This window comes from Zonotrichia albicollis, unplaced genomic scaffold, assembly GCF_047830755.1.
Source record: "Zonotrichia albicollis isolate bZonAlb1 unplaced genomic scaffold, bZonAlb1.hap1 Scaffold_207, whole genome shotgun sequence".
In the NCBI taxonomy this organism is placed as follows: Eukaryota; Metazoa; Chordata; class Aves; order Passeriformes; family Passerellidae; genus Zonotrichia; species Zonotrichia albicollis.
In genome coordinates this window covers 37,532-47,676 of record NW_027428391.1, presented here as the reverse complement: position 1 = coordinate 47,676, position 10,145 = coordinate 37,532, and the positions used below count along the sequence as shown (strand labels likewise).

At 62.0% G+C, this 10,145-nt stretch overlaps 1 protein-coding gene across 1 annotated transcript; it reads right to left on the bottom strand.

The window, feature by feature from the left end:
- Nucleotides 1-3,491: 3,491 nt before the first annotated feature.
- On the bottom strand, nt 3,492-10,136 carry LOC141727704 (dynein axonemal assembly factor 3-like). Its single transcript, XM_074533984.1, is given in 12 exon segments — nt 3,492-4,067; nt 5,202-5,276; nt 6,950-7,058; nt 7,248-7,339; nt 7,342-7,490; nt 8,319-8,423; nt 8,550-8,663; nt 8,748-8,963; nt 9,081-9,253; nt 9,333-9,426; nt 9,514-9,620; nt 9,711-10,136. Coding segments are annotated over 12 exon segments (1,461 nt in total). The 5' UTR covers nt 9,790-10,136; the 3' UTR covers nt 3,492-3,919.
- Nucleotides 10,137-10,145: the final 9 nt, after the last annotated feature.

Here is a 10,145-nt window from a genome sequence, read left to right as displayed (position 1 = left end):
TCTCCCTGGACCCCTCCTCAAATCCCCCCTAAAATCGCCCCAAAACCCCTTGGGACCCCTCCTCAAATCACCCCCAAAAAGCCCCAAAACCCCCTGGGCCCCCCTCCCCAAATCATCCCTAAAATCTCCCCAAAATCCCCCCCAAAATCCCCCCAAATTCTCCCGGAACCCCTCCTCAAATCCCCCCTAAAATCGCCCCAAAATCTCCCGGGACCCCTCCTCAAATCCCCCCTAAAATCGCCCCAAAACCCCTTGGGACCCCCTCCCCAAATCATCCCTAAAATCTCCCAAAATCCCCCCCAAATTCTCCCGGGACCCCTCCTCAAATCCCCCCTAAAATCGCTCCAAAACCCCCAGAGACCCCCTCCCCAAATCATCCCTAAAATCTCCTCAAATCCCCCCCAAAATCCCCCCAAATTCTCCCGGGACCTCTCCCCAAATTAACCCTAAAACCACCCCAAAACCCCCTGAGACCCCCTCCCCAAATTAACCCTAAAATCTCCCCACATTCCCCCCAAAATCCCCCGGGACCCCTCCCCAAATCCCCCCTAAAATCGCCCCAAAACCCCTTGGGACCCCCTCCCCAAATTACCCCTAAAATCTCCTCAAATCCCCCCCAAAATCCCCCCCAAAATCCCCCCAAATTCTCCCGGGACCCCCTCCCCAAATCATCCCTAAAATCTCCCCAAATCCCCCCTAAAATCGCCCCAAACCCCCCTGAGACCCCCTCCCCAAATTATCCCTAAAATCTCCTCAAATCCCCCCCAAAATCCCCCCAAATTCTCCTGGGACCCCTCCTCAAATGCCCCCTAAAATCGCCCCAAAACCCCTTGGGACCCCTCCTCAAATCATCCCTAAAATCACCCCCAAAATCCCCCCAAATTCTCCCGGGACCCCTCCCCAAATCCCCCCTAAAATCGCCCCAAAACCCCTTGGGACCCCTCCCCAAATCACCACTAAAACTCCCCCGGGACCCCCAAATCAACCCCTAAATCCTCCAAAATCCGCCCCAAAATGTCCCCGGGACTTTGGAGCACCCGAGGACCCCCCCCAAGACCCCCAGAAAACCCCAAAACCCCCCCAAAAAACCCCCCAAGACCCCTCCCCAAATCGAGACCCCCTCCCCGGTACCTGCGGGAGCGGAGCCGTGGGAAAGCGGCGGCGCTTTATGAATGGGAGGGGGCGTGGCCTCGAGCGATGGGCGGGGTTATCAATGGGAGTGGGCGCGGCCTCGAGCGATGGGCGGGGTTATCAATGGGAGCAGGCAGTGGGCGTGGCCCCGAGCGAGGGGCGGGGTTACCAATGGGAGGGGGCGTGGCCTCGAGCGAGCGGCGGGGTTATCAATGGGAGTGGGCGGGGCTTAAAGGGGCCTGGGCGGGGATTTTGGGGGCGATTTGGGGAGGGGATTTTGGGGGTTTTTGGGGGGATTTTGGGGAGGGGGAATTTGGGGAGGGGTCTCAGGCACAGGGAGGGCAATTTGGGGGAGATTTGAGGGATTTTGGGAGGGGATTCGGGGGGGGATTTTGGGGGAGATTTGAGGGAGGGTCTCAGGCACTGACAGGACAATTTGGGGAGGGGTCTCGGGCACCGGGAGGGGAATTTGGGGCTGATTTTTGGGGAGGGGTCTCAGGGACAAAGGGAAGGGAATTTGGGGAGGGGTCTTGGGCACAGAAAGGAAAATTTGGGGGTAATTTGGGGCTGAATTTTGGGGCAGGGTCTCGGGGACACAGAGCGGTGAATTTGGGGAGGGGTCTCGGGTACCGGAAAGGAAATTTGGGGGAATTTTGTGGGGGATTTGGGGGCTGATTTTTGGGGAGGGGTCTGAGGACCAGGGAGCCGAATTTGGGTGGGGGTCTCGGAGACAGAGAACTAAATTTGGGGGCATTTTGGGGGGATTTTGCAGGAGTTTGGGGCTGATTTTTGGGGAGGGGTCTCAGGGCCAGGGAGCTGAATTGGGGCGGGGGTCTCAGGGACAGAGCAGTGAATTTGGGGGGATTTGGGGGCTGATTTCGGGGTGAATTTTGCGGAATTTGGGGGCTGATTTCGGGGGAATATTGCAGGAGTTTGAGGCTGGTTTTTGGGGAGGGGTCTCAGGGCCAGGGAGCCGAATTGGGGCGGGGGTCTCGGAGACAGAGCAGTGAATTTGGGGGGATTTCAGGGGGATCTGGGGGCTGATTTGGGGCTGATTTCGGGGGGATTTTGCAGGAGTTCGGAGCCGATTTTTGGGGAGGGGTCTCAGGGCCAGGGAGCAGAATTTGGGTGGGGGTCTCGGAGACAGAGCAGTGAATTTGGGGGGATTTGGGGGCTGATTTCGGGGGGATTTTGCAGGAGTTTGGGGCTGATTTTTGGGGAGGGGTCTCAGGGCCAGGGAACCGAATTGGGGCGGGGGTCTCAGGGACAGAGAATTGAATTTGGGGGGATTTCAGGGGGATTTGGGGGCTGTTTTTTGGGGGATTTTGCAGGAATTTGGGGCTGATTTTTGAGGAGGGGGTCTCAGGACTAGGGAGCCGAATTTGGGTGGGGGTCTCGGAGACAGAGCAGTGAATTTGGGGGCTGATTTCGGGGTGAATTTTGCGGAATTTGGGGCTGATTTCGGGGAGAATTCGCAGGAGTTTGGGGCTGATTTTTGGGGAGGGGTCTCAGGGCCAGGGAGCCGAATTGGGGCGGGGGTCTCGGAGACAGAAAACTGAATTTGGGGGGATTTTGGGGGGATTTGGGGGCTGATTTCGGGGGGATTTTGCAGGAGTTTGGGGCTGGTTTTTGGGGAGGGGTCTCAGGGCCCCGGAGCCGAATTGGGGCGGGGGTCTCAGAGACAAAGCAGTGAATTTGGGGGGATTTGGGGGCTGATTTCGGGGTGAATTTTGCGGAATTTGGGGCTGATTTCGGGGGGATTTTGCAGGAGTTTGGGGCTGGTTTTTGAGGAGGGGTCTCAGGACCAGGGAGCCGAATTGGGGCGGGGGTCTCGGAGACAGAGCAGTGAATTTGGGGGGATTTCAGGGGGATTTGGGGGCTGATTTGGGGCTGATTTTGGGGTGATTTTGCAGGAGTTTGGGGCTGGTTTTTGGGGAGGGGTCTCAGGCACAGAGAATTGAATTGGGGCGGGGGTCTCAGAGACAAAGCAGTGAATTTGGGGGGATTTCAGGGGGATTTTGGGGCTGATTTCGGGGTGAATTTGAAGGAGTTTGGGGCTGGTTTTTGGGGAGGGGTCTCAGGGCCAGGGAGCCGAATTGGGGTGGGGGTCTCAGGGACAGAGAGTTGAATTGGGGCGGGGGTCTCAGGGACACAGAACTGAATTTGGGGGGATTTCAGGGGGATTTGGGGGCTGATTTTGGGGGGATTTGGGGGCTGATTTCGGGGGGATTTTGCAGGAGTTTGGGGCTGGTTTTTGGGGAGGGGTCTCAGGGCCAGGGAGCCGAATTTGGGTGGGGGTCCCAGGGACAGAGAGTTGAATTTGGGGGATTTCAGGGGGATTTGGGGGCTGATTTTGGGTGAATTTGGGGGGATTTGGGGCTGATTTTTGGGGAGGGGTCTCAGGACCAGGGAGCTGAATTGGGGCGGGGGTCTCGGAGACAGAGCAGTGAATTTGGGGCTGATTTCGGGGTGAATTTGGGGGGATTTGGGGGCTGATTTCGGGGTGAATTTGGGCTGATTTGGGGGCTGATTTCGGGGGGATTTTGCAGGAGTTTGGGGCTGATTTTTGAGGAGGGGTCTCAGGGCCAGGGAGCTGAATTGGGGCGGGGGTCTCAGGGACAGAGAGCTGAATTTGGGTGGGGGTCTCAGAGACAGAGCAGTGAATTTGGGGGGATTTCAGGGGGATTTCAGGGGATTTGGGGGCTGATTTCGGGGGATTTTGCAGGAGTTTGGGGCTGATTTTTGAGGAGGGGTCTCAGGGCCAGGGAGCCGAATTGGGGCGGGGGTCTCAGCGCGGGGGGGGGGCCCTGCGGAAGCGCAGGTGGGCCGGGGGCTCCCCGGGACCCCCCCAGGGCTCGAAGCCCCCGGCCCGGGCCAGGCCCAGAGCGCGGGATCGGAGCGAGTCCAGCTCGGGGGGGCGCAGGGTGGGCACGAACCTGCGGAAATTGGGGAGGGGGCGTCAATGGGGGGGTTAATGGGGGGTTAATGGGGCTGGGGGCTTCCCCAGGCATGAGGGAATTCGGGGAGGGGGCGTTAATGGGGCGTTAATGGGGTGTTAATGGGGCTGGGGGCTTCCCCGGGCACGGGGGAATTCGGGGAGGGGGCGTTAATGGGGCGGAAATGGGGCGTTAATGGGGCTGGGGGCTTCCTCAGGCACGGGGGAATTCGGGGAGGGGGCGTTAATGGGGTGGTAATGGGGCGGTAATGGGGCTGGGGGCTTCCCGGGCACGGGGGAATTTGGGGAGGGGGCGTTAATGGGGGGTTATTGGGGCGTTAATGGGGCTGGGGGCTTCCCCAGGCACGGGGGAATTCGGGGAGGGGGCGTTAATGGGGGGTTAATGGGGCTGGGGGCTTCCCCAGGCACGGGGGAATTCGGGGAGGGGGCGTTAATGGGGCGTTAATGGGGCTGGGGGCTTCCCCGGGCACGGGGGAATTCGGGGAGGGGGCGTTAATGGGGCGGTAATGGGGCGTTAATGGGGCTGGGGGCTTCCCCGGGCACGGAGGAATTCGGGGAGGGGGCGTTAATGGGGCTGGGGGGTCCTCAAGGGGTTAATTTGGGGAGGGGGCTGCCCCGGTTTGGGGTTAATTTGGGGAGGGGGCTCCAGAGTTAATTTGGGGAGGGGTCTCAGGGTTAATGTGGGGAAGGGTCTCGGTTAATTTGGGGAGGGGTCTCGCTCACGTGGGCAGCTCTGGGTTAATTTGGGGAGGGGTCTCAGTTAATTTGGGGAGGGGTCTCAGGGTTAATTTGGGGAGGGGTCTCGGTTAATTTGGGGAGGGGTCTCCGCTCACGTGGGCAGCTCTGGGTTAATTTGGGGAGGGGTCTCGGTTAATTTGGGGAGGGGTCTCGCTCACGTGGGCAGCTCTGGGTTAATTTGGGGAGGGGTCTCAGGGTTAATGTGGGGAAGGGTCTCGGTTAATTTGGGGAGGGGTCTCGGTGTTAATTTGGGGAGGGGTCTCGGTTAATTTGGGGAGGGGTCTCGCTCACGTGGGCAGCTCTGGGTTAATTTGGGGAGGGGTCTCGGTTAATTTGGGGAGGGGTCTCGGTTAATTTGGGGAGGGGTCTCGCTCACGTGGGCAGCTCCAGCAGCAGCGTCGCCCCCGGGGCCGCCAGAGCCCCGAGCTGGGGGGTCAGCAATGGGAGAGACCTGCGGAGACCCCAGACCCAATTCATGGGGACCCACAGAGACCCCAGACCCAATTCATGCAACACCCCGGAGACCCCAGACCCAATTCATGGGGACCACAGAGACCCCAGACCCAATTCATGGGACTCCACAGAGACCCCAGACCCAATTGGGACCCACAGAGACCCCAGGCCCAATTCATGGGGACCCACAGAGATCCCAGACCCAATTCATGGGGACACACAGAGACCCCAGACCCAATTCATGGAACACCCCAGAAACCCCAGACCCAATTCATGGAGACCCCAGACCCAATTCATGGGAACCCACAGAGACCCCAGACCCAATTCATGGGACCCACAGAGACCCCAGACCCAATTCATGCAACACCCACAGAGACCCCAGACCCAATTGGGACCCACAGAGACCCCAGACCCAATTCACAGAACCCTCCCAGAGACCCCAGACCCAATTCATGGGACACACACAGAGACCCCAGACCCAATTCATGGAACACCCCGGAGACCCCAGACCCAATTCATGGGACCCACAGAGACCCCAGACCCAATTGGGACCCACAGGGACCCCAGACCCAATTCATGGGGTCCCACAGAGACCTCAGACCCAATTCATGGGGACCCCAGAGACCCCAGACCCAATTCATGGAACCCTCCCAGAGACCCCAGACCCAATTCATGGGGACACACAGAGACCCCAGACCCAATTCATGGGGACCCCAGAGACCCCAGACCCTAATCATGAAACAACCACAGAGACCCCAGACCCAATTCATGGGGACCCACAGAGACCCCAGACCCAATTCATGGGGACCCCAGACCCAATTCATGGGGACCCACAGAGACCCCAGACCCAATTCATGGAGCACCCCAGAGACCCCAGACCCAATTCATGGGGACCCAGAGACCCCAGACCCAATTCATGAAACACGCCCAGAGACCCCAGACCCAATTCATGGGACCCACAGAGACCCCAGACCCAATTCATGGGGACCCCAGAGACCCCAGACCCAATTAGGACCCACAGAGACCCCAGACCCAATTCATGGGGACCCACAGAGACCCCAGACCCAATTCACAGAACCCTCCCAGAGACCCCAGACCCAATTCATAAGACCCACAGAGACCCCAGACCCAATTGGGACCCACAGAGACCCCAGACCCAATTCACGGGGACCCCAGAGACCCCAGACCCAATTCATGAAACACCCCAGAGACCCCAGACCCAATTCATGGAACACCCACAGAGACCCCAGAGACCCCAGACCCAATTCACAGAACCCTCGCAGAGACCCCAGACCCAATTCATGGGGACCCCATGGTCCCCAATTCACAGAAACCTCCCAGAGACCCCAGACCCAATTCATGCAACACCCCGGAGACCCCAGACCCAATTCATGGGGACCCACAGAGACCCCAGACCCAATTCATGGGACCCCCCCAGAGACCCCAGACTCAATTGGGGCCTGTTAGGAAATCCACAAGGACCCCCAGGGACCCCCAAATCCTCCCCAGGACCCCCAAATCCTCCCCAAATCCTCCCCCAGACCCCCAAAACCTCCCCAGAGACCCCCAAAACCCCCCCAAATCCTCCCCAGAGACCCCCAAATCCTCCCCAAAACCCCCCCAAATCCTCCCCCAGCCCCCCCGAACCCCCCGTCTGGGACCCCCGCCCACCTCCAGCCCAGCACCAGCAGCCGGCAGAGCCCCCCGAGGCGGGCGGGGGTCTCGGGGGGGCCCCCCAAGGGCAGGAACCGAACCCGGAGCGGCAGCGGGGCCAGGGAACCTGCAAAGGGGGGGCACCGCAGGGTTGGGGGTCCGGGGGGAATTTGGGGGGTCCTGGAAGGGTCTGGGGGTGTTCTGGGGGGAGTTTTGGGGCTCTTGGGGAGTTTTTGGGGGGTCCTGGGGGGAGTTTTGAGGGGATTTTGGGGGGTCCTGGGGACCCTCAGGTGACACTGGGGGGGATGGCACTCACCCAGCGGGTTGGAATCGTCCAACCCGGGGGCGTTCCCGTTTGTGGGGGCGTGTCCAGAGGCGTTCCCATTCCCGGGGGCGTGTCCGGGGGCGTTCCCGTGGGCGTTCCCGTTTTGGGGGGCGTTTCCGTTTCCGGGGGCGTTCCCATTCCCGGGGGTGTCCCCGTTTCCGGGGGTGTCCCCGGTGAGCAGCTCCCGCAGCAGCGCCGTGACAGCGGCCAGGGACAGCTCGGTGGCCGTCTGTGCTGGGGAAGGGGCTCGTGAAAGGGACAGAGACCCCTCCCCAATAAACAGCCCCGGGACCCCCCCTCAATAATCCCCTCTCAATGAGACCCCTCCCCAATTAAACCTCATCGGACCCCCCCTCAATAACATCTCTAATGGACCCACCCTCAATAACACCTCTAATGGACCCTCCCTCAATAACCCCCTCTATTGGACCCACCCTCAATAAACACCGCTAATGGACTCCCCCTCAATAACCCCCTCTAATGGACCCACCCTCAATAACCCCCTCTATTGGACCCCTCCCCAATAAACCTCATCGGGACCCCCTCCTCAATGAGACCCCACCCCATAATGGGACCCCCCCTCATGAGACCCTCCCTCAATGAGACCCCTCCTCAAAATGGGACCCTCCCTCAATAACCCCCCCTCAATGGGACCCCTCCCCAAAATGGGACACCCCCTCAATAGACCCTCCCTCAATGGGACCCCCCCCCTCAATGACTGTCAATGAGACCCCTCCTCAATTCAATGGGACTCCCCCTCAATAGCCCCTCCTCAATAGACCCCTCCCCAAATGGGACCCCCCCCCTCAATAACCCCCTCTATTGGACCCCCCCTCAATAAACGTCATCGCGACCCCCCCCTCAATAGATCCCTCCCCAAAATGGGACCCCCCCTCTCAATGGGACCCCTCCTCAATGAGACCCTTACGTTCAATGGGACCCCTCCCCAAAATGGGACTCCCCCTCAATAACCCCTCTCAATGAGACCCCCCCTCAATAAACGTCATCGCGACCCCCCCCTCAATAGACCCCTCCCCAAATGGGACCCCCCGTTCCCGGTACCTTTCCGGGGCTCCCGGGGGTCCCGGCGGGCGCGAGGCCGAAGCTGAGGAAGGGTCCGGTGACCGTGTCCCCCCAGTACGAGGGGGGGGACACCGAGCGCCCGTCCTGTGGGGGGGGGGGGACACAACGGTGTCCGTCTGTCCGGTGTCCGTCTGTCCCTCCCGGTGTCCGCCCGTCCCCCCGGTGTCCGTCTGTCCCTCCCGGTGTCCGTCGGTCCCTCCCGGTACTCACAGCCCGGGGCCGGGGGTCGCTCAGCACCGTCGGGTTCGGGGTCCCTCCGCCACCCCCGAAAGCGTCGCCGCTCTCCCGCCATTGCCCGAACTCGGCCGGTGACACCGAGGTGGCCTTGGGGACAGCGGGGGGCGCTGTGCCGGTGTGTCCCCGGTGCGTTCCCGTTATCCCCGTTATCCCCGGTATCCCCTCCGTTACCCCGCGCGGGTGCAGCGCCATCCGCAGCTCCCAATCCGCCACCGCCGCCCTCGCCTCGTAGCGGGCCCCGAGGCGCCGCCGCAGCCGCCGGTCCCAGCCCGGGGGTCCCGGTACGGCCTCCGGTATCATCGGTACCGGCCCCGCTTCTGCCCCCGGTACCGGCACCGAGCGCTCCCAGCGCTGCAGAACCGCCTCGAGCGCGTCCCTGTCCCGGCACTGCGGGAGGGGCACAGCCGGTAACGGAGGGAACCGGGACCCCAAATCCACGGTACCGGACAGCCCCAGTGTCCCGGTGCCCGGTACCGGTTCGGTTCCGGTCCCTTCGGTTCGGACCTTCATGAGCCGCAGGTCCGCGGGCCCGTTCGTGTCCCGGTTCTGTCCCGGTTCCGGTTCGGTCCCGGTTCGGATCCAGCGGCGGAGCCGCCCCGCCGCCCCCCGCAGCAGCGCGGCCGTGCCCGGGCGGAGCGAGCCCGAACCGAGCAGCTCCAGGATGGCGGCGGCGCGGGCTGGACAGCGGGAGGGACACCGGGAATTACCGGGGGGACACCGGGGGGACACCGGGAGGGACACCGGGAGCGCCGGTACCTTCGGGCCGGGGCCGCTCCGGTGCTTCCAGCGCCAGCAGCAGGAACAGGAGCTGCCGAGCCACGGCCTCGGGGCTCTGCTCGGCCACGAACAGCTACGGGAGAGCCCCGGTAACACCGGGAGAGCCCCGGTAACACCGGGACAACCCCAAACCGGTGCGGCCTCCCGGTCCGGTCCGTACCGTGATGTCCCGCGGGGGTCCCCGGCGGGCCCGGGCCGCCGTCATGAGGAGGTGCCGCCCCTCAGCCGCCCCCACCAGCAGCACCGAGGCCTCCGGTTCCGGCGGGACTGCGGGAAATCGTGAGGGGGCCGCGGTCACCGGGAGCACCGGGAGCGGCGCCGGTAACACCGGGAGGGTCGGGGGGGCTGCGGGCTCACGGTGAAGGCGGAGATCGATGGCCGGGGACAGCCCCCACCAGCACACGGTGCCCACGGCCTCCTCCAGCGCCGCCGCCATGGCCGAGCCCTCACGGAGCCCCGGCAACGCCGCTGACCAATCAGGAGCCAGAACGGCGCCGGTTAGCAGCGCGCCGACCAATAAGAAGCCAGAGAAGCGGCGGGAAATTCCAGCGGACCAATGAGAAGTGAGAAAGGCGAGGAAGCCACGCCCACCACGACGCGGTTGCCAGGGTAATTTTGCCACAGCGCTCATTAACATAACCACGCCTCATCGAGATCTCATTAGAATAACCACGCCTCTATATTAGCATGATCCCGCCCCCTCGCTGTCCGCGCTGCCGGTGCTGAATTTGAAGAAAATTTCGATTTTTTCCCCCGATTTTTCCCTTAATGACGTCACCCAGCGCCGTTTTT